At 37.9% G+C, this 24,525-nt stretch overlaps 1 protein-coding gene across 1 annotated transcript in view; it reads right to left on the bottom strand.

Moving 5' to 3' along the window:
- Positions 1-478: 478 nt before the first annotated feature.
- The window catches only part of LOC140237253 (peroxiredoxin-1-like), a 31,234-nt gene continuing 7,187 nt past the window's right edge, over positions 479-24,525 (bottom strand). Inside the window, exons 4-7 of the mRNA XM_072317198.1 lie at positions 11,414-11,530; positions 8,498-8,620; positions 7,915-8,045; positions 479-3,255 (exon numbers count right to left, since the gene is read on the bottom strand). Coding sequence (XP_072173299.1) covers positions 3,173-3,255; positions 7,915-8,045; positions 8,498-8,620; positions 11,414-11,530 — 454 coding nt within the window. The 3' untranslated portion in view covers positions 479-3,172. The remainder of the gene's footprint in view (positions 3,256-7,914; positions 8,046-8,497; positions 8,621-11,413; positions 11,531-24,525) is intronic.

Genomic DNA, 24,525 nt, shown 5'->3' with positions numbered 1-24,525 from the left:
GGTTGCAAGTGGACACTACAATGATTCATCGCCCCCAAGGTCATATTGGGTGGTGTCTTCACTGGGGATTCGGCTTTGCGGAGCATCCTAAACACGAGTAAAAAAAAAACAACAACACTACGGAGATTTATACATGGGGCATGCATGAATGAATCTTAAATTCAGACTTCAATGTGAAATGTATATTTTGTACTCCCTCACACATTCTGTCCAAGCCTAGATGTTTCCAATCTTTTCAGGCATTTTTTTTCTCTCGATTTCTCACATTTTGAAATACGGGAATCAATCTTTTAAGACCTTTAGGTGATTTGTTCTCTCTTTCACCACTATGTATGTGCCTCCTTTTGATCTTCACAAATCAAACAAGGACCATTCTGTACCAGTGACATTCTCAAACACATCCTCCCACCCAACACAATTCACATGTTTGCCATGATCCAAGATAAGGTAAGTAAAAAACAAGAGCGACACAACTAGCTCCATGTACAATGGTCTAATACATTTAATATTTCAAGCACGAGGTTGAAGTGGGATGCATTTTTAAAATCCCATCATTAACAGATCCATTTTGGGATTGATGTGGGTCGCATCATTTCTGGGTAAGCTCTTGGCTTATCTGAGGACGGGTGGTTTCCTCTTCAATCCTCATAGGATTGTTTACTTCAAAATACCACCGACGCTAGTATGCAGTACAGTTGCCGCTAGTAACAATGAGGGGCAGTTGCAAAAAAACCAAAACAACAACAGTATGCCACCGCTCAAATGATGCAGCTTGTGGGCTAACAGTGCAAACATCAGATAAATGATCATAGAACAGAGCAAAATCATGATAAACCAAGGAACAACATGCACACACAATACAGAAATGTAACTAATCCACTTTTTTTTTTTGGGGGGGGGGGAGGGTTTCAATCTAGTTTTGGCTAGCGTAGATATAAATGAGTGGCCACATGCACACATACGCCATCGCCATCAACACACACATTTACAAACAGCAATGCCATTGTTTACACCGCAGAGGTGCAATGCCAATCCAGAAACAATGCTGACTTCGTTTCAAGGGGTACAAATACCATTTACACCAGTAATTAGCCAAGTCTTCGATCAAAGAGCATCAATGGCATAGGCCGGTTGGTATTTGCCTCTTATACACAGGTCTGAATACAACCCCTTTCATTTTGTGAGAGCTTTACACATGTTCATCTCCGGCAACAACATTTCGGGACATGACATCGCACCAAAATGCTGTAGTAATGTGAAATTTCCTATTGTCCTGATCAGAATACCATTTGACATCTGGAGCTCATGATATACAACTGTATTGTCAGAAATTGAATCCTACATGTTTGAAATGGGCAACATGGCATTACCATCATTACAATCTAAACATATGCTCTGCCTGACAATGAAACAGAAACCTAGTGACATCCACCAAACTTTACCTATGCATGTAGATTTTTCAGTCACATTTACACAGTGCAGTTTCCGCAGTTGTTTGCTAAGGAAACATAATGTCACTACCGTTTCTTCATTGTGATCAAGCATAGCAAGACAGTCTGTAGCTGTAAAAGGTTTGAATACTGTTGGGCAAAAAAAAAAAAAAGTAATATACAACACACATATAACAGCAAGATGGGAATGGATATACATATACCATGGTATCTCAGGGTCAATATGCTCTGCTGTCAGTATTTATGAGGAAACACTCTCATTACTCGACAGGACAGATGATTGATGAAAAACAATTAGCACTTGAAGGTTGTTTTATTTGTTACAGCAGCCATACCCATACATGCTGTCATGCAGCACTTTTTGCAGCACAGAAGTATCCCAAGTCTTGCCATATTTGTTAAGTATTCCTGCATAAATCATCTTGTTAAGCTTCCAGTCTCCAGAGCTTTCCTGAAGTCATTCAGGAAAACATTTCTTCAATGGTGACGGCTCTTCTGTAAAAGTGGATATTTTCGCGCGAGTAATTTCTCACGCCGGGCTTAGGTAAGATGAGTTTCGCATATTTTCAATTCTGCAGAATCAAGACGCTTTAAAGTGGTAACCTATAACAAGCAACAACATTTGAGTGCTTTAATTTTCTCCTGGTTGCACGAAATGCGCAAAAAATTTCAACACTGCAAAAATTTCCACTTTTACTAATATTCTATTGCAGGACACGGAAAAAAGAGGGGAAGATCATAGCATCTTTACAACATAAGTGATGTAGGATAATAAATAATGAATACCAACTGTAGCATCCTCTAGGAGTTACGTAAATTGATCCTCGATCAGTCTTTTGAAAATCCATACGTGCAGTTTTCGGTACAGTTTCGGTGGGAAACTGAACAAGAAAATGTGGTGACTCAACAAAGAATGGTATCAGAATAACATAATTGGAGCAAGTGGTACATATTTGCAAAATGTCATTGTACCTTAATAGCCACGTTGCCATTTGCCAAAGTAGCAGTCGTACTGGTTGGTAATGAACTTGCAAATTGTAGCGTTGTACTTCTGAAGCACATTGATATCAAATATACAAACAAAACACTTTCACAAACTACAGGTATGACCTTAAGCAGACACATAGTCTTGCAAGAGAGAATATGGTGCAATTTTCAGTGAAACATAACACCCAACACAAAATCAAAACTTATATTTACCCAAGTCATACATACTTCACAAACATGAATTGTCATACTTTCATAAATTTTAGCATACATTCATTTCATGTACTGATCAACGTAGCGCTAACAAACTGTAACAAATGTTTCACATTAACCAGGTACCAAGGTGCAAATGTCTTTAAAATTCACAAACAGTATTTTTTTTTTCTCTCCCTCTATCTAAAATATTCAGCTGTGCTCTATGAACATGTCTTTCTAATCACCAGAAATCACAACCTTACCAACAAACCTCCCCCTCATGAGCTATTGGCACTCCCTTTTCTAGACATCACACGGCCATCCCGTATCAACCAAGAAACATACCAGGTGTGGAGAAAACGAAGAGATAATAAGAAAAGAGGAGGGGGAGCATTCTTATCTCCCCCGTGTGTCGAAAAATGGTGTGCTCCCAAGCAGTTTACGTGGGCTCATTATGCATGGATGAGAAAGGGGCTGTACCAATTGAGCTCTTGCAGGGGGAGGCCTGGAGGTTTTCCAAGCAGCGAGGGACAGCTGATCTACTGCTTGCCAAAGTACTCTTTGCTCTCCTTCACTCCTGGTTTGATGGTATCATCACCCGGCTTCCAGCCAGCGGGACAAACTGGAGAGAAAAAGAAGGAAAAGTGAGAGAGAAAATATGTGAGGCAGCCAAATAACATGATAAGGAGCATAAATCTTGTGTGGGAAAATGATAACATACTGTCTCGAGCGATACATTGCATACTAACACATAACCTTACCCCATAATGGCACAGGAAAATCTAGCCTGTTGTCACTCGCTGTTCAAAATGCATCACAGCGTGAATCTATAAAACCTGGGATGTGCTGCATTAAGGTGAAATAAATCATCCATCAGAAAATCAAACACAAGGCTCAGAATACTCAATTCTGATTGGTTGATACCTGACTTGCCCTTGATTTTCTGACAAATGTTTGATTGTATCTTTTTTTTATGCAGCAGGGCCCTGTATACTAATGAGGAGTAAATGCATGAAAACTGAGAACATAAGAATGAAAGCTCCTGCTTGCTTTTGGTGGTATTGTTCACCACAGAACACCACACCACAACATGATGGATACTGCTATGGTCCCACATATTATAAAACTTTGCACAAACCACGACTAGGTATACTATGAGGCTGCAATACTTTCGGCGTATCTTTTTGGGTAATATTTCACATTTTCAACATTACTCAACTTGAATTGTGTAATTACAGCATTATCTCACCCGTTTCTTATGCACATGTCTCCATTTCGAGGAAAAATCAACTGTTTCTGCAGCCATGGAAACTATGTGTTACCCTTAATAAGCCAATTTCTGGCCTCATCAGCCTTATGATCAAGGACCAAGAAACCTCACAGGACAATCTATGCACAGCATTTATATGTATTTATTCATCCATGGTTTTTTAACTCCATACAAGTCTTTAGACTTTCTCTTTCCATAGCCGCAGTCACAGTAGCAAAAATTGCAAAGTTGAAGATCGCGAGGTCTTTGCAAAGTTTGCTCGTTTGGTCACACGCACTGGAGGCAGCTAAACTTCTCAATCTTTAAGTTCCCACAGTTTGGGCCACCGAAGAGCTTTCGCAAGAAAGAAGGAAAAGCGCGCTGTCCGAAAGCTGGTGATTGTGACAAAACAATGCATGGACACGTACATCACGATGACCGCACACAGCGGAGGCACCACCGGCAAACAGACGGTAGACTGGTCATGTGACAAATTTCTTGAAGTTTCGGTTACTACCATTTACACTGCCCATAGATCAGGGAGATTGGCGGGGGTCTGGGCAATATCCCTAGTTTGAGTGGGAAGTTTCTGAGAAGTTTTGCGAGAAGTTTGTGGTCACACTGGCAAAACTTGGAAATCTTAAAAGATTGCAATCTTAAACTTCACCATCTTTTGTCGGTGCGATTGGTGATAGTGATGACAATTGAAAATATCTGGAATGGCAGGGAGGATCAAATCTAATGAAGGTTGCGATGGCATAGGGCTTCTCACAAACATCCCATTATCTAAAGACTCAAGGCTTTGGTATTACAAACAAGAACAGAGCAAATGAGTGATATTCGACTGCCGTGCTATCAACTGGACTTGGGAGTGTTGCTGCCCTCTCCTGCAATCATGATATATGCTGCCCAAGTATGGCCCTTAATTTCAATCACTGTAAACTTAAACCTCGACTACTACAGACCTTCAGGACTGACCTTCAATTCTCTTCAGGTAAATGGAAGGGAATTTCTGACCCTCTTTTTCAGTCCTTTCACCCCAGTAACTTTTCATGCTAAAGAATAACAATAATAATTTTGCTGGTCATATAGTATCACCACTGGGCATTTGTATTTAAAATACCTTGAAACGACCTTTGACCTTAACCTTTTTGCTGTTATTCTTCCATGCAATTAATTGCCCATTTCCATCTGACACAATCATTTCTATCACTGGAAATTCCAAGCTGAAATAATAGCTGGAAAATATATATTTTGTTGTTGTTGTTTTTTGTTTTGAGGGTTTTATGTTTGTTTGTTTGTTTGTTTGTTTGTTTGTTTGTTGTTGTTGTTGTTGGTTTTTTTTTTTTTTTTTTTGGGGGGGGGGCAAAGGTGCAATTGCCTTTGCGCTGTTACCACTAGCGGTTTACGAATTCATAATATATCCAAACGTGTTGATTTACTTCTACCCAACTACGAAATCATACTACCACTGAACAATTAAATTGCAGCTCAAACATTGCTAATTTCTGCTTAAGTTTGGTGACCTTGGATATCTGACCTTAAAACACTTTGCCTCACATAAAATCAGTGTAGCTACTCTCCATGCAGCACATCCGAGCCAAGCACTATGAAAATCCACATTTGAGATAACAAGATCTGAGGTGGATGGATGGATAGATAGCTGAACAGACGGACAATCAGCAGAACATGATGCCTCCGGCCCCGTTTGAGGGTAGCGGCATATAAGTCCATTTTAATATGTGATTTGTCTTGGCTTCCAGATCCTTTCTTAATTATGTACAATAAACAAAAATCATAATGCCTAAAGCACCTGTCCAAGGTAGAGACATCTAAGCCTCTGCACAATATTTCATGGCTCACGTTTTGACCATGGTTGTTTTTACCACCTGTATTATGTTTCTAATGTTTCTACTTCCATACATGTTCTGCTCTCAACAGAGATTTTTATGTTTTTGTGTTGTTTTTTGTTTTAACATCAACTATTCAAAAAGTTCAGCAGCATCTGTTTGTTGGCATATTTTCATAGGTTTGTCCAAGGGAGCTTGAAATATGATCAAAAGACGTTTCAATGAAACCCACACTGTTCTTCTTCACATAATGACCATTACAGAATTTAATAAGATAATGTATTAGGGAAGTTAATGCACCCAGATTCATGTTGACCAATTTAAGCTGATTCATGTTGAAATTTTGTTTGACGCAAGTTAGATAATGTTCATCCTTCTATTTGTAAACTTTGCTGGTGTAGATTCTCTTCATTTTTCTTGTTGCCTGGTCCTTAATGACTTATTAATGATTGGGCTTAATCCCATTGTTTGAGGAAAATCAGAACTCCAAAGAATATTCACAAACATCAAGGCTTGAGAGAAATTACCAAGACTTGGCTTTGATGAAAAATGGATGTGACCTTACTTTCCTCGTTACAGGAATCTTGCAACAGAACATCGAAGTCAATCATCACGTGTGAATACATGCCATCGTTAGGCGCGGCACGAACAAAACAACTTTCGTCTGGCATGAACAAAACAATTCTGTTCCGACATGCAACAACAAGAAGCGAAACAGCTTTCGCTGATAATCTTTTTGAAAAGCAAAAATTGCCCTGGCTGGAAAAATTAGCTCTGCCTTAGCCAATTAAGACAAGATTCCCTTGTCTTCCCTTGTCTTTTGCCTAACGAGAGTGGGGTACCGATTTTGCGCTGACCATTACCGGCCACGCTCTCTCTCTCTCTCTCTCTCTCTCTGCTATAAAATAATCAACGCCGTTTTGGGCACATTGTAATTTCTGGACTTTCTGAAATTTTGAATTTCTGCCAAGACAGAAAAATCTGCGATGAACGAAGGACACAACCTCCTCTCCTTCGTAAAGAAAAGGCAAAGCAAACCAAATCAGCGCTCATCTTTTCATCTCGACAAATTTTCTTTTCCTTTCACATGCAAAACTTTGTGCATTCATAACTACCTCCAGGCACATAATTCGTCTAATGAGAACAGTAACAGGACGTAAAATGTAGAAATTAGATGTCATCATCGTTAAATAACAAAACTCTGACAGTAGTGACCCCCCCCCCCCAAAAAAAAAAAAAAAAAAAAAAAAAAAATAGACCTTACTAAACCTCAACATATTATCCTTGGTGCATTCAATCTCTTGTGCTTTCTACATAGGTTCATTAAAGATTTCAAAATCTAGAGAAAAAAAAAATGAGAAAAGAGGAGAAAAAACAAGTTTAAAATAGACTCTAATGAGCACAAATATGGCTTGATTTACTGCCCCTGGCTACAATAGGGATTCGTTAAGCTCTAATGAGGGAACATAAAGACATATTATTGAGGAAAAATGTCGTGAGGAAAAGACAAAAAAAAAAAAAAAAACATGCGTTAGGGAAAATCTAATTCGAAACTTTGTAACCGGTCAGGGTGACAGTTAGCTCAGCAAATTTTGCATATTTCTGTCTGTAGTGTCTGACCGATACATTCTGATTGGAGGAATGTCTTCGTGGCGTATTTACTGCATATTACATTTGACTGTTTTTCACCAATAGGATGTCTTCAAGAAGTGTTTGCAGAAAATTTGAAAATCTTTGCATTGATGATATTGTGATACAACTGTAAGTTGCCTTGTAATGGACACATGTAAGGAGTTACCAATTTCAGACTTTAAAACTCCCAAATATTTCTGTTTTTTTTTTTTTTGTCCAGAGAAGTGAAGGCATTATTCTCCGCATGTTACTTCACTCGCAATTTGTACACTATGCACAGCTCACAACAAGCCTGCACACCTCCAGGCAACTACAGGCGAGATACATGCTAGGTACTGTCATGTGCGGGCCATCTGCGGGGATCTCCTGGTAGCAAAAATTGCTCTCCACAAATCACACGCAAGGCTTGCCCGGAAAGGTGTGACAGGGCCTTAACCACTTTCATTTTGCTAAAGAAAGCATTACTACACATATATCCCCAAGAAACACACACTCACGTGCACACACACGTTGTACCTATATCACTACACACTACAGTGCATGCACCTACCTTCTCCGTGCACGTCGGTGAACTGGAAGGCCTGCACCAATCGTAGAACCTCGTCCACGGACCGGCCCACGGGGAGGTCGTTGATCGTGATCTGGCGCAGCACACCCTTGCCGTCGATGATGAACAGGCCTCTGAAAAAATACAAAATTAACACTGATCGAATAGTGAAAACATTACAAATGGTCTTTTCAACTCGGGCTACTTTTACTCAAAAGCACAGGATATATTCAAATACACTGATGTATCGGTGCACTGGACTTTAAACACTCTGAATTCCATGGAAAAAGAATATTATAAAAAAGAACACACACACACACACACACACACACACACTGTATGGTCCATATTCACAAAGGTGGTTTGAATTAGAATGTAGCAAACGGTTTACGCAAATTTCTTCTGCATAGATGGGCATGAAGGATCATGTATGACAACAATTATTCAATAATAATCCCGCATTGATGCTTGCATATATATGAAAGGTATGCCTATTTCACACTTGTTTTAGTCCATGGTCTTAATAAAAACCATAATTCTGACTTAAACCACCTTTGCGAATATGGACCCTCCTCCCCCTCCTTACCGCAGTGAGATGCCCTCCTTCTCGATCATGATGCCGTAGTCCCGGGCGATCTTCCCGCTCATGTCGGACAGCAGAGGTATCTTCAGGGTCCCAACACCACCCATCTTCTTGGGCGTGTTTGTCCTGTATTGGAGGGAGTGGAAGTGGTTGTTAGGAGGAGCATTGGGTTGGTAGTTCTTTACAGATGAGCAGGGAGTATACGTCTCATCACCTCTTTCTCATTCTCTAAATCTTCTATCTCTTTTTATTTCTCCCCTTCTCCTCACATTTGCCATACAGCAAGCTTACATTTGAAATTGTTGTGGGGGTTGTGAAGAACAAGGCATCGTGTACTCTTGTATTACACTTGCTTTGTTCATTTGTCTGGTGTTCAATCATTCACTTGCATTGTCTTGCAAATGTCAAATAGATAAATAATGATGATGATGATGATGATGATGATGATAAAAATAATGATAATGATATTACTACTACTACTACTACTACTACACTACTAGTAATAATGATAATGATAATAGTAATAATAATAATAAATAATAAACAAAAATAAACAACGATAATAACAACAATATTAATAATAATAATAATAAGGGTCTCAGTAGTTAAAGCACATGTTTGCACTGAACCATTGTGTACTAATGTCTTATTACATGTTTAAAAAGCAAAACAGATAGGAAAAAAAAGTCTATTTACAACTGTAATTTTATTGGTATAGGCAGGTATACTGTGTACATGGGGAACTATTTTCAGAGCAAGCTTCATTCAAAGCTAAACTGATGTGCATATATTATGTAATATTACTTCCTGACTTGCATGAAGTGTAAACGTGATCATGATTATGTACAAAGCACTGCACATGAAAAGAAAGATGGCAACACAACCATTCAAAAGGCTTGCCAACACGCAGATCCCTTATTTCATGACACACAGTACAGATACTGCATGCATGTCATTCATAGTCCATTAATTGCTATTACCCCTGTTCACAAAACTACATAAATTACATTCTGAGTCCCATTAGGGCGGAGGCATTAAAAATAAAAATACTGGTTTTTCACCCCCCCCCCCCCCCAACTAAACTACCAGAAATCTAGCAGATGTCAAACAGAGGGTAGAAACAATAGAGGCACAACACCTGGTGAGGGTACGTATGGTTGAATTATTGATTATCTCTCTCTTAAAAAAAAAAAAAAAAAGACACAAACAAGAAAAACACACTAGGAAGAAAACAAGAACATCATCAGCTGCATGTGAATGTAATGCTTGCTTCATGGGTCCAGTACTCATATGGCACTGAACAGTGAACTGAGCTATCATCATGTTATGGGGTTATTTTTTTTTTCTCCACTACAGCTGGTATTACTTGTACATCAAGAGATCTCAAAAACTTATTTGTCAATGTTTTATCACTATACGGCAATACCCATCAACATCTTCGTGCAAAGGCATACAATACAATTTAGCTGCATGCGATATTCTCCTCAACCAAAGCATTAAAAAAAAAACTAAAACAAAGAAAAATCCACTTTAAAAAAAAAAAAAAAAGCCTGAATTGACAGAGTCATTGACAGCAACACCTACCAACTTTTTGTTTCTGTGCAATGTTTCTTTTTCTCCCTGACATGAACCAGGGGGGTGTTTCATCAACGTTTGTCAGCGCAAAAAGTTGTCATCGCTGACAATCACCATAGTAACAGTCAGTGACCAGAGCATCTGATCTCAGCCAATCAAAACCAAGGATTTTGCTGAAATTGTCAGCGCTGACAAACGTTGATGAAACACCCCCCAGGTTGTCATCATAGAGCAAGATTTTGAGATTGCAAATCACATACTTGTACACAAGCTTTGCATAGAGCTTGCTTGCTATCTGTGACCATCTCTGCACATAAAAATATTCAGCACAGCACTTCAGAAATGTAACAGCGATCATGATCACCATCTAAGTTGAAATGAATTATATCTAAAGTCGCTTGCTCTTTCTTTTGTTCTCATACACTGAAATTACTTTTAAGTGCTTTCCCACTTCTCCTGAAGTGGATGTAAAAGAAGCCATTTCCCCCCCCCCCTTTTTTTTGTGTGTGTACAAGTACTGGCATACTCGAGCCACTTCTTGATTCAGCACTTGTCGAGAATAATCGACTGATGCTCGATTACTCTGCCCAGTGCTTCTTTTTTTCCTTTCTACTCCATGCCGCTCCTTCACAAGAAATTCTGCCTCGGGCAATCTTCTTGGCTGAGGCATTAAAAAAAAAAAAAGCTCAAGAAGCTCATTGAATCTGGGTTGCAATATGGAGAATTTTTTTTAAATGCTACATCTCTTTGGTCAAAATTTTGTAGCATGGCTGAAAGAAGGGGCCTATTTTTAATGCAGTAGGGGGATACTGATGAGAGACAAAGGATAGACCATTTACAAAGAATGTCGGCCAACAAATAAAATTGATTGGGATTTATATGCAATGTAAGTCTAGATGATGTTCTAAATTTACGGATCAGTAGAAGTCTCTTAAAAAACTTCAGAATAACAAGACAGTTATGGCATCATAAAATAATAACATTTTTAAATGAAACATTGGTATTGGTCACAATGTTATATCATATGCAAATTAGATGAGATACTAATGTCATTGCCTCACTGTTCTCTGATTGCCATGCTCGCAAACTTTTACCACATATTTTTTGTTTTTTCATTGTTGTTGTTGTTTTAAATAGAAAACGAAGGAGACGAAAAGGAGAAAAGAATGCTGCCACACTTTCCCAATATTACACATGTGACACATCAAACATGATAGAAGAAGAAGAAGAAAAAAAAAACAGATTGTCCCCTTTGACCTCCAGATACCACACTTTTTAAAATGACAGCAGGTATGTGTATGGACGGGACTGAAGCGAGACCGTGAACTTCACACCAACACTCACCAGGCTAAGTGACAGAACTGGGAGTCACATGACGCCGCGAGGACCTCGCAGTTGATGGCGCGGAACTCATCGGATCTGTCGCTGAAGGCAAGGATCTCAGTGGGACACACAAACGTACTGCAGGGGGAAGGGAAAACGGATCAAGAATAATCGGAAACAAGATTAACAATCTAAACGCAGATTTACATTGCAGCTGGATGGAGAAGATCACAAAAATAACGACAAGCTCACAGACAGACAGAAGGACACACAGAAACAGAGACAGAAAGAATGACAAACAAATGGCAGATTTTCTTCTTTTTTTTTTTCTAGCTTTATGAAAGAGCACTTGACTTACCTCTTCAGAAGACAGGGGCATTAATGTCAGAAATAACATGTCAGTATTCAGCAACTCAGACAAAAAGTGTACTTTTCATCAAAGGAAATTTTCTTACTATTTTCTCAATCTCCTTGCCCTATTGTGAAATCATGACATGTTGCAGTCTTCTTAGAATCACCCCATAAATAAGATACATTATATACATACATGTATACTGAATACATACTTTGCTCATTTGGGACTGAAACATCTTTATCAATGAAATAGAAATGTGTTGCAAATTCAATGATCAATTATGAATCTAGTGATACAGAGGCTACTGACGATTCCGCAACCAACATAAATACTGGAACAAACTGTATACGATCAGAATAAGTTTATTAAGATGAAAAAGTTTTTATCCTAAGGTACCTTATGAAATAATAGAAATGGATTTTAAAGACTACATTAGGCGACGATGAAAAAACAAACAAACATAAAACCACAATGATGCGGTTTCTGGGAATATATGGGTTAGTTTCCTTACTAATGAAAATATTTCACTATGCCATATATCAGTACCAGGGAGAGATCTAGGATTTCCTTTGCAACAATAGTCCAACTGAATTTCTCGATAACCTTGTGATAACACTCACAAGGCCATATCGGCTATACAAAAACAAAGTTGAGCAATATTGCAGATCTTATTACTCTATCTATTCTCAGTTATCTGTGATATGTAATCTCGGTTATCATCAGCTTGCACATTAAGATTTCAAGTACACAAAAATTACTCTTTGAGTTTCAATTCTGCTTGGCAAGCCATATCAGCTTTTATATTCCTAATTTGATATGTACAGTTTTATCTACAACCGATGGTACAGTATCAATCCCGGCTACAAGAAAGAGGAAGCCGGATGAGGTAAGTAGAAGAAGAGAAAGTAAAGCCGAACGAAGACAATATACAGCAATGAAGTGGCTTCTTCCTGACAAACCACATAAAGCAGTGAACGAAGATTCTATTTTCATCAAGTGTGGACACACTTGCCATTTAATCTAATTCTATCATACCACGCTTGGGTTTTTATTGAGTGCGAGGAATATCGAAAATGCTAATAAACTGGTTCATATGACTCCTCAAGACTTTCATGAAGATACAATTGTATATCATCTTTTTCTGGAGAAAGAAAAAAAGGAGGGAGAGACAGTGACAGAAAGAGAGAGAGAGAAAGCATATATATAACACTTATGAAAGTTGCTAATATCATATATATGTTTTTGGCGTACAAATGAAATTGATGCTACCTTCACGAATAGTGACGGAGCCGCATCACGTTTTTATCGAATTTGGGAGATATCGCCCAAGGTCTCATTCCTCACTCGTAATTCAGAGGCAAGCTGGAAAGTGGTCCAGTTGTCCTTCAGGCTCATTTCACTTCATCTCCATCTAGCTTAGATCACGATGCCACAGATATTCCAAATTACAAATTTCTCTCCCCTTCCCCCCCCCCCCATCTTTGCCTTTCCACACATCTGCATACATTGTCTATTTTTATCTCTATCTATTCATATATCTGTCTCAATCTTTCTCTCTCTCTCTCTTTGCTTACTTACCCATCTACCTCAACCCCTTTATATCTCTCTCTGCCTGTTTATCTTCCTCTATCTCTTTATATCTCTCTATCCATATATGTCTCAATCTCTCTCTATCTATCCATCTACCTCTATCTCTTTATCTCTCTCTATCCAGTATCTGTGTCTCAATCTCTCTTTGACTATCTATCCATCTACCTCTATCTTTTATATATATATCTCTGCCTATCTCTATCTCTGTATATCTCTCTCTTTGACTATCTATCCATCTACCTCTATATCTTTTATACATATCTCTCTGCCTATCTGCCTACCTCTATCTCTGTATATCTCTCATTATCCATATATATCTCAATCTCTCTCTGCCTATCTATCCATCTACCTCTATATCTTTTATACATATCACTCTGCCTATCTGCCTACCTCTATCTCTGTATATCTCTCATTATCCATATATATCTCAATCTCTCTCTGCCTACAATGTATGTATCCATCTACCTCTATATCTTTATATCTCTCTTTATACATCTGTATCAATCTTTCCCCCTCTCTCTCTGCCTATCTACCCATCGACCTCTATCTCTTTATAAATATCTCCATCCATATATCTGTCTGTCTGTCTCTCTCTCCCTATATACCTATATACCTCTATCTCTATATCTATCTTTATTCATAGATCTGTCTCCCCTCCCCCCCCCCTCTCTCTACCCATCTACCTCTATCTCATCTCGTCTCTCTATTCAAAGCTGTCTCTATCTTTTCCTTTCTCTACCTATCTTTCTCTCATGTCTCTGTCTATATCTCTTTTTTGGCCTTAATCAAATTGCCCACATATAAATGGAGCTTGCCACATAACTGTACACATATCCACCATGTCTGAAGAAGCCCATTAGTGACCAAATACAGAGTGAGATTGACACGGTTTGTGTTTACATATTACATCACACTAGGAGTCGGTGGTAATATCAACAGAATAAGGACTCTCCGATCCTCAGAGTCTTGTTCATTTCATCTATCATTGCATGAAATGCACTGATTGGCAGCATTCTGCATTAAAGAGATCAGGTTACATTCAGTAGTGGGCTATTATACAATGCATAATTCATAGAATACATGTTATGCTGATAAATACATGTAAAAGGGGAATAGGCATATATAGAATGAAAGATGAACATAAAAATTGATAAAGCACTAGCCTCTCTTAAAACCAACAAGGAGCACAACAACAACAACAAAATCAACATCAAATACAAAAATTACTGATTCTGACACCAGTCTTGGATAGGAACTGTCAAAATTGTCACTGATTTCTTTTTCAATGATTTAAAACACAGCATGGTAAACAGCCATATTCAAACTAAAGTATGAATATCACTTGCTATCATTTTTCCTATACACTTACAGAAGTATCCATTTATCTCTTAATATGTGAAATGTTGTTGTTTTTTTGATGACTTTTCCCATTACAGAATATTCTGCCATTCAAACTCAAGTACAGGTCTTTTATGATACGCACTCAATTGTGAACCAGTAACGTGAGTTTGCATTTGAATGTCCTTTGTTGTCTACGTCCTACGTACGTTGTCTTATAGTGATATTCTCGCACAAATGATAAAGGGTAAACAGTACTGACCTTTGCGATTTGTGTAAAAATTCGAGAATGTTTTCATATGCCTGCAACATGAAAAATCATTGCTCTACTGTCATTTGATATCAAAGGAGCATCCTTTTTCAAACACTCTGTCTGATCCCTAACTCCTAAAATTTGTTGGAATAGGTTTCCATGGCAACAACAATGCACAATTTTGACAAAGCCACGTCTTCTGGCAATACGCTGTAATCATGGATGAAGGTGGAAGCTTTGTAATTAAGGGGTAGTCTTAAAAAACAGACACGTTTCAACTCCTGCTTTGTTGCACAATTAACATAGCTAGATTTTTTTTTCTTTAATATTCAAATGACAAAACTGGAGGGAAAGTGCCTCATGCAGCTGACATATTTTCATTGAATTATGTTAAATGTAAATATCACAGCTTGCACAAGTGGTCCAAATGCAACAGCCATATGAATTTCACTGACTCTTCTCACTTGATGCAAAATTTTTGCATTGCCATCCATTCTCCCTTCCCCACCAATAGAAAAAAAAAATAATAATTCCCCAGAGAAAAGCAACACAACAATGGCATTCACTGATATTCTCGATCTTCAGACATGTAATAATTCAGACACTAAATCACTTTACCACACAGCACAATACATTTGAATTTAGTTCTGGCAGTGGAGTCCAGTAATTATCATACTCACATCTTGTGTAATTATTGATAAGATCTAAATGAGCATCAACTATTTAAATCAATTAACCAAGGCAAATGCCTTCGTCTCATCTCATCGTCAATGACCCTCAGTTTTTATCCAACTATCCTGCTTAGTTATCCAACTAATAATCCAGTAATTATCATACTCATATCTTGTGTAATCATTGATAAGATCTAAATGAGCATCAACTATTTAAATCAATTAACCAAGGCAAATGCCTTCGTCTCATCTCATCGTCAATGACTCTCAGTTTTTATCCATAGTTATCCAACTAATAATCCAGTAATTATCATACTCATATCTTGTGTAATTATTGATAAGATCTAAATGAGCATCAACTATTCAAATCAATTAACCAAGGCAAATGCCTTCGTCTTATCTCATCGTCAATGACCCTCAGTTTTGGGTGAAGATTAAAGTACTCCTTTATTAACTGAAACTAAAATGCAATCTCATTCCACATTAGGGCCCCGTTTTATCAAAAGATGAAATCAATTTTTTAATTTCCTTACCACACAGGCTGCCTTAGACTTACGGTTGAAATCAACTATATTCACTTTGAACTCTTCATAAAACAGGGCCCAGACATAGTAACACCCTGGAAAGAAGAGGAAAGGTGAGTGTGGTGAGCATGAAAATGTCTGAGGCTGATGACGTGGAAACTGCATTTCAAACCACAATCATGTGTGGTCTAAAAGTGTCTGCAGAGTGTAAAGTCATTTTCATGGAGCAAAAACACAACATTTGAGAGGACAAAAGACATTCACATCCCCCCCACAGCAAGAACAAGCGCCCCCCCCCCCCCCTCCATGAAAGAAAAAGCAAAAGAAAGAAAAGGTGGCCTCATGATTAGCATGACCACAAGATTCAGGCTACAGTTCTGAGCTTCAGGGTAACCCACTATGCACTTAGTCATGAATCCATGAAAACATGCATGAATTACAAGCCCATCATTAATGTCTAAACCCACTGGTGCGCTAATTTCATGAGAAAAGAATCAGTGAACAGACTTGTGACAAATCCACACAGCATAGAATGGCGGCTCCTAAAGTGTGAACAATCAACGATCAAGGCTTCCTCTGACTAGGAAACAAATGTTGCATACAAAACACAACCAAATGAAGCAGAAAAATCACACTGACAGCAGGTGCACGGGAAAGGGACTACATCCTCCCACACGACAGCCACAACCATTCCTCATTTGTGTGAACTAAAGTAAGACTTTTTTTTTTAATACCGGAACACAAAAGGGTGTTTCTTGTTTCTGTGTGTGTGTGTGTGTGTGTGTGTGTGTGTGTGTGCATGTTTGTGTCTTGTGGTTTTTGTTATTTTGTTTTATGTTATTTTTCTACTAATGTACATGAATTATGCATTCTAGATCACTTGTCAATTGGACAGGAATTCTTATGAGTTACAGAAGATTCCATAACCTACTACAAAACACAAGACTTTTAAGGCTCATCACTGTGAAATACTGTTATTCCTTAACCCTCAAAGAATCATCAACTCAATATGTGCAATTGCCATTATACATGCCAGGCATGCAATTGGCTATGAGAAGTCTAGAGGGGCTCTCCCATCAAGAGGCCTCTAAATGTATATAAATGATTACAGTATTTTAGCAATACAGATTGATTTATCCTTGGAATGATAATAGTCCGGTGCCACCGCTATTTCTGATGTCTACTGAATTCTAAACCGTCCTGCATCATGGAAAATGCCCAGTAATCATTTGAAATGCACAAAGTCATGCCACACACTGTAGTACTAGTGGAATATTTTATCATCTATGACAGACGAACCAAGCTGATCTAAAAGCAAATGCTGTAGCATTGAGAGCAGCTCTTGTTGAAATGAAGCAACAGAAAGATACCCCCTTCCCTCGAATCGGTGGTAATCACTCTTTGGTTTTTAATTAATCTGTGTCTTGCTCTAGCTATCAACACAGGAGTCTGCAAGGAGACAACTAGGCGGTACATGAAAAGATCTTGAGAGTCATTGTCACAACGAGCTATGAACCTCTTGGGGGAAGGCGAAGCCGCCTTTGTCTTCCCCAGCATCGCCACGGCAACATCCACGGGGATGAAGGAGCCGGGGCGAGATGATGCTGGTGACATTTTCAAGTGCACAAGACAGAGAAGAGAGCCGAGCTGCCTTTAATCCGATTCCCGGCATTATTTATACTGGAGGTGTGCCCAATTACGCTCCTCCTAGCCTATAAAAATGGCCAGGCGGGCATAACCTAATTATACATCATAGCGGGCTGCAATATGAGAGTGGGATGCCGGAGTGTAAGAATGGAATGAGGCCTTGTAAGAATGCTGCCATGAGAGTTAAAGTCTGCACAAGTCACCAGCAAACCAGTACACCAAATTTGTGCATTACGATTCTTGCAATATTGTAGCGAAGTGCATTCATTTGGAGAACAAAACAATGAATATAATCCTTCACAGTGCACTTTCTCTCTATTGATCTCATGAAATAAGGCATCAAATCATACAATGAATAAAGGTTTTAACTGGAAAACGAGACAATTTTAATATGAATATATTCATAATATATAATACATATTATATATATACATATATAAAGGAAAGCAATAATGATGAGTGAAGAACAGTTGATGCCATGCAGGAGTGAAAATGGCAGTGTAGACAGCATCTTCATAACAAATCATAGAGGCTAGTTTGTACAGTACAATGAAATAAACCATTTTGGTAATGCTTTTCCAACAGCCTAGTAATGAACAATTTTATTGGCCTGCTCCCTCCAATTAATTTTCTTAGGCAGGATTCACTTTGAATTAATCAGTTGTTGCTACACGGGGCAATCCTCACTGCATTAAGGCGATCTTTTCTGAACATCTTTTTTTTTTTAATTTAAAAAAGATTTGAAAACAGACACAGAAAATTGGGAAGACAATCTAAAATGCAGGATTAGTCTCTTTTTTCAGTCTTTAATTTTCTTGATATCATAAATTGCCACAGGCACCATGGCTATTACGTAAGCCTAATCATTTCCCTCTTCTATTCTCATATTAGAAAAAAGTGGGAAATAAAGAAGAATGAAAGAAAGAAAGAAGTGATTGATCAGTATCAGAATAGCTCTGGCCATAATCGATTTGATTCCTTTGATTAAACGACAGAAGTATGCTCACTTCTTTGTCATCATAGGCTAATTATTATCCTGAAATACAAAGCAGTAGCTGTGCCACTATATTCCATCCCTCCACTAGCCCCCCCCCCCCCCCCGAAAAAAAATGAAAAGAGGGTTGTGATTATTTTAGCATATGTGGTAACTGCAGAGAATGAACCTAAAATCATTTCAAATTAAATCATCATCATTCATTACATTCAAATATCTTAATTGTCGTTTTATTTGTCTTTTTTTTTTTTCTTTATGCATCACAAATTGCTGGTGGACTGCTCCAAAATCTTGAGGGGAGTTAAATTATGAAATGCTTTTCACCCATTAGCCTACAGATGAATTGGTTTCGTGGGTACTTAGCTCTTATTCAAGGCAAAAACCCATCAAAGTAATTGCCAGGGAATCAATAGATAACTGTCAAAGTAAACAAACCATTAATTACACCCTTGCACTAATAGCAACATGTCAACCCAGTAATGAGATAAACTAATTATTTTGTGTCATTCATATTGCAGTACCTGTATAACATATTGCATGCATTCTGGTTGAGTGCTATGCACAAAGACTAATTACTTGGTAATCACCATCAGTGAAAGTCAAATGCTCTTTATTTCCTGCAGAAATGCCTGTACAATATAAGCATGCAACTATACTTATGCAGTCAACTGATCCTCAAATTCAAAATTCAGATTCAAAACTTGTAAATTTCTTCTCAATATTTTGTTTGTTAAAGAGATGGTACAGTGTAGGTTGAGATGGGTTTTGAGATTTTCAACTTTTTTATGCTGAATTTTTTTTTCAGATAGTGAGAAACCTCTTATGTAACACGAAAGAGCATATAATTCTAAGAGGAATTCAAAGTTTATTTGATAAAAACGGTTTTGAAATGGCCGAGATGTCCAAAACAAAGGGATCCTAATAAAAGGTGGGACCCACCTTTAATTAGGTTCCATTTGTTTTATTTTGTTTTTGGCTATCTCAGCTATTTCAAGACTGATTTTCATCCAATACATTTTGATATTCCACTTTTGTAGGCTTCTTAACATTCTATAGAGTGGTTTCTAAGTATCTTTACAAGAAGTTAAAAGCTGAATTCTCACCTCAACCAATACTATACCATCCCTTTAACCTGTCTCCTTTGATCTTGCATGCAGTTTAGATGTATTCTACAAGTTTCAATGGCATTTAGAGACTGAATTTTTGTTGTCATACATCACTCAAATGATTTGTAACAGAGCATCAGATCTCATTCTATTCAACTATAAAAGAAACTAACAATTACAGCTCATTGATTATCTATCTAAACCTACCTACCTACCTACCTGTATACATTTCCCTATTTATCTAATCTTTACTTGTATCTCTATATTCTACATGCAGCCTACTGGAAGGATGTGCGCTGACTAATAATCAGCACTAATGAATAGCTAGCAATTACTTATGGGATTGCATCAAATGTCAGCAACATTCACTGCACTCACTTTTAGCATGAACGGTGTATTCATTTCAAAAACAAATCTGAGCAGGTGATATTATTATCATGACGTTATTGTGATCATAATCATGACTATGGCAATATGACTATGATTATTGCATTCCATTAAAATATACAGTACTATACTCTTCATGACCTTGGAGTCTGAATCTAAAATACAAGTATTCTCTTGTTACATGCATGGAGTGGGAAACGTGATAGAGGACTACTTTAAAGGGATGGTACAGTATTGGTGGAGATGAGAATTGGGCTTTAACTTTTTGCGAGATGTCAAGAAAACACTTATGAAATAGTACAGAGCATACCATTTTAAGAGGAATTCAAACTTCATTTGATAAAAATCGGGTTTTGAATGACAGAAACATCTAAAAACAAAGTAAAACAAAGCGTTCGTAATAAAAGGTGAGTCCCACACTTTATTAGAATCGCTCTGTTTTGGATATCTCAGCCATTTCAAAACCAATTTTCCTTCAAACAAACGTTGAATTCCTCATGGAATTACATGCTCCTTCATATTTCGCAAGAGGTTTCTCACTATCGCACCAAAAAAATTTTGAAACCTGAAATTAGGTCTCAACCAAAACTATACGACCCCTTTAACAAGCCTGTCTCCTCTCCAAATAGCATCTATGAATAATGACACGTGCTCTCATCAGTAATACCAGTGCTTCATCATTTCTGTTCCTCCTGTCTGTCACTCAACATCAGTGAAAATAATCAAGCATGAATAAGTCCAGTACCAATGCATGTGAGACACCCTTTGTTCATTGGTTTCCTACTTCTTTTGTTCTGGTCAAAGAAGAAAAAAACAACAACAACTGCAAGGTGTCGGGGAAAACATTTCACACCTGACAGGAAGTCTTGGAGGAGATTGAATCATGGGAAGGAAATTATTCAAAATGAAAGCAATGAACCGCATGCAGGCATAAGATGAAACTTTATTTTTTTTTTTAAATAAAAAAGCCAATCATTCCAAACATGAGTAAATGTTTTTCTGAATGTCTAATTACTAAATCTTTGTATGCTGTACAAACTGTATGTTGTAATAGTTTGGCACACTTACGGTACTAGTATCAATGCTTGTCTCCCTTGAAGAAGAATGCATAGTTTCTAATGTTAAGTTCCTTGTAGCTTTCTTTCTGAGTTATTATCATGATTCAGAATTTAGTTACATTCACACACCGTTGTCAAACTTGAAGTTTGGGTCGAAAATATAACTGTCGATGACTAGCTCCACTCGTGAATTCACAACGCAGATTCTCACGCGCAACTAAACTTAAGTTACAACTTACGAGTGAATCCCACTTGATGATTACAACGGAAGTGCAGACTCGGGTCTTTGCTAGATGGCCTTAGGCCCATACAAAATAGCGCAGCTTGAGGTTGAAACGAATGCGAACGAGAAGCGACAAGCCTGTTGACTATATGTGTCCACTTGGAGCGAAACTACAAGTGGAGATCCGCTGTGGCTCCTGGAAAGAGTGTAAACCCTAAGATGCCTCAGGGTTCTGATCACTGACTAAACTTTAAGATTGCTTACTTTCGGTGCTGAACTACAAGCTAATCATCGAAAGTTAAGTTTTCAACCTACGTGTAAACTTAAAGTTTAGGAACAGCGCGTGAACCTAAACTAAAATCCAACAGCTCTCACGGTTTTATTTCTCCAGTGGTAATAGCCAACCTGCACATACTAAAACATAGCAGATCACATGTGTATGAAAACTAATCACTATTCCTTTGCCCATTATTTCTTTGTGTGTGTGTGTGTGTAATCACAAGGTACACAAATTACCCTACAAAGTAGTTCTCAAACTGGCATCTTCCCTAACAACCTGGTTCATTATTGACAAGGCTGGAATTTTATGACCTACTCTTCTTCACACAAGAGTCAATATCCACTGTGGAGTCATAATGCTCACGTGGATAAGTGGTGCAGGGTTTTCATTTGGGAACATTTCCTATTTCAGTGCTCTTGAAGACCTATCGCGTCTGAACAGACCACATGTTCTCAAACCACTCTTTCAGAAGAACAGCACAAACGGTACATGCAGCATTTTAGCACCAACATGATTACGGCTTCTATTCTGTAATGTCTTCCTTACATTGTGCAGAAAGCGTGGCACTCCTACACAAGTTCCTCTTATTATGTAACAGTTCTCCGTCGCCTGCTCCCTAAAATCAGGAAAGAAGTTTCCATAATCTTCTGTTTTAATAGTACGAGGAACCAGAACAGGATGTGTTAATTCTTTTTAATCACCTGCAAGAGTTGATATCTGCACTGTTCACGCCTCTCAAATTCCGTGTTAATCTGACGTGATTTTACATTACGCCCAACAGCTCACAAGCCACAGACCTATAAATGGCAAAACATGTTTGGTTCATCTGAACACAGAAACCAAGAATTACTGTTCAAAGGCAAACAGTGTTAGAGAACCTGAATGGTAAATGTGTTGGAAACTTGTCTACAGTCTTATGTATCGTGCAGCAAGGCTTTTTCCTCCCTCATCATTCACAATGATGAAGGGCAAATGGAGGCTCACCTTTAAGCAGATATGACAGGAGGACATGCAGCCTGTTTTTAAGAATAACAAATTTCCAACTAGAATTTGATTAACATTTCAGCTGACGAATGATATATGGGGTCCTGTACACTTCGATGGAAGAAAACTGCTACACGAAAGATACAATATAGTTTGTGCAGCAGTAGTACATAAAAAATGCACAGCAAATTGCGAAGCAATTTCGCAAAAATGATTCCAGTCACAAAAACATTATATGATACTTATGCAAATTTGTCCTAAATCCTCCATTGCTTGATCTTTACATTTGCATCAATTTACACTCAGGGGTGGATCCAGGAATTCCGTAAAGAGGAGGCGCCTTTACAAAATTAAAGGGGGGCGCACGCACATGCCCCCCCCCCCCCATTTCCCCCCCCCCCCCCTTTTTATCAAAAAATAAAGAGGGGGCACGCACCTGGTGTGCCCCCCTCTGGATCTGCCACTGACACTGTACTTTGTGATATATACTTGTGAACATATTTCAGTTCATTTATTTCTTTCTGGATCATATCTGTAGGTCTGTTCACTGTTCTGAGTCCTGCATACCAAAATATACTAATACTATTGGCAAAATACTTCACTTCTGCTTCAATAGTTCTTCAGTAGTTCATTCTTTTATTGACCATTAAAAAAAGTGCAGTGGCTCTATCACAATGTCTACAAAGCAATGCACCAAAGCCTTCAAATTCTGATGTATGTTGTATGGTATCTCACAATTGAAGTGTGTAGGATCCCAGATTTGCTCAGCCTACAAGATAACACACTGTCTAGCAAATAAAAGTACACAGAACCGATCTAATCTAAACTCCCTGTACAGTTGCAGTATCTTTAATGCTCCATTATCTACAACTCACTAGAATTTTAACAAAGAGCTAGCAAAAAACAGGAAAAGATGGATTACCTATACTGTATACCCCCAAAGTACACACAGACACACACACACTCACACACCACTCTTTACATGTGTATTAGCAACACAAACCCATCACTATGCAACACCTCTAATCAAATTTGTAACTACTGACATTTGCAATTGAAATAAGTTGATTTGAGGCAACAACACCTACAAGTACATAATAGTTAAGTTCAATAATTCCATCATCCTCCAACCAGTTTTATTCAATCATCATAAATATTTTTTTTTTCTCTCTCTCTTTCACTTGGACATTATACCTTGCTACTGAAATCCAACTTCTGTCTCCCTTTGGTTCAAGCAATGACCACTAATACTCACTTTCTTATATCTAATGTCACATAATATCATTATTTCTTCTTCTTCTTTTTTTTTTTTTTGTTTCATTTATTTCTAATCTCTTCCATTCATGCTTGTCCTTGATTACAGAGAATAATTTTCCTTCTCGAAATTGAATAGCAATTTTTGTTGATGGACATACATTTTCAACAAAATGGTATGTAAGTCTATGTAATGAAACTGCTAGGCAAATTACATTTTGTATCTAGCAGTCATACCAAAATGCAGAGCAAATTGCTATGCGATACCAGGAAAATTATTCCCTGGATTAACAACATTTTTCCAATCACATCTCCCTAGCATCTAGGATCTAGGACAGAAATTTGAAAAAAAAATATAAAAAAAAATCTTTGAGCCCAAGCAAACTAGGCATTAAAAAAGATAGGAAAAGAATTCAAAAGTTAAAAATAATGTTCCATAACTCACACAAACCCATGTTTATCTAAGAAA

Source organism: Diadema setosum, chromosome 13 (genome assembly GCF_964275005.1).
Source record: "Diadema setosum chromosome 13, eeDiaSeto1, whole genome shotgun sequence".
In the NCBI taxonomy this organism is placed as follows: domain Eukaryota; kingdom Metazoa; phylum Echinodermata; class Echinoidea; order Diadematoida; family Diadematidae; genus Diadema; species Diadema setosum.
The sequence above is the reverse complement of the archived record's forward strand: the minus strand, read 5'-3'. Positions and strand labels throughout refer to the sequence as shown.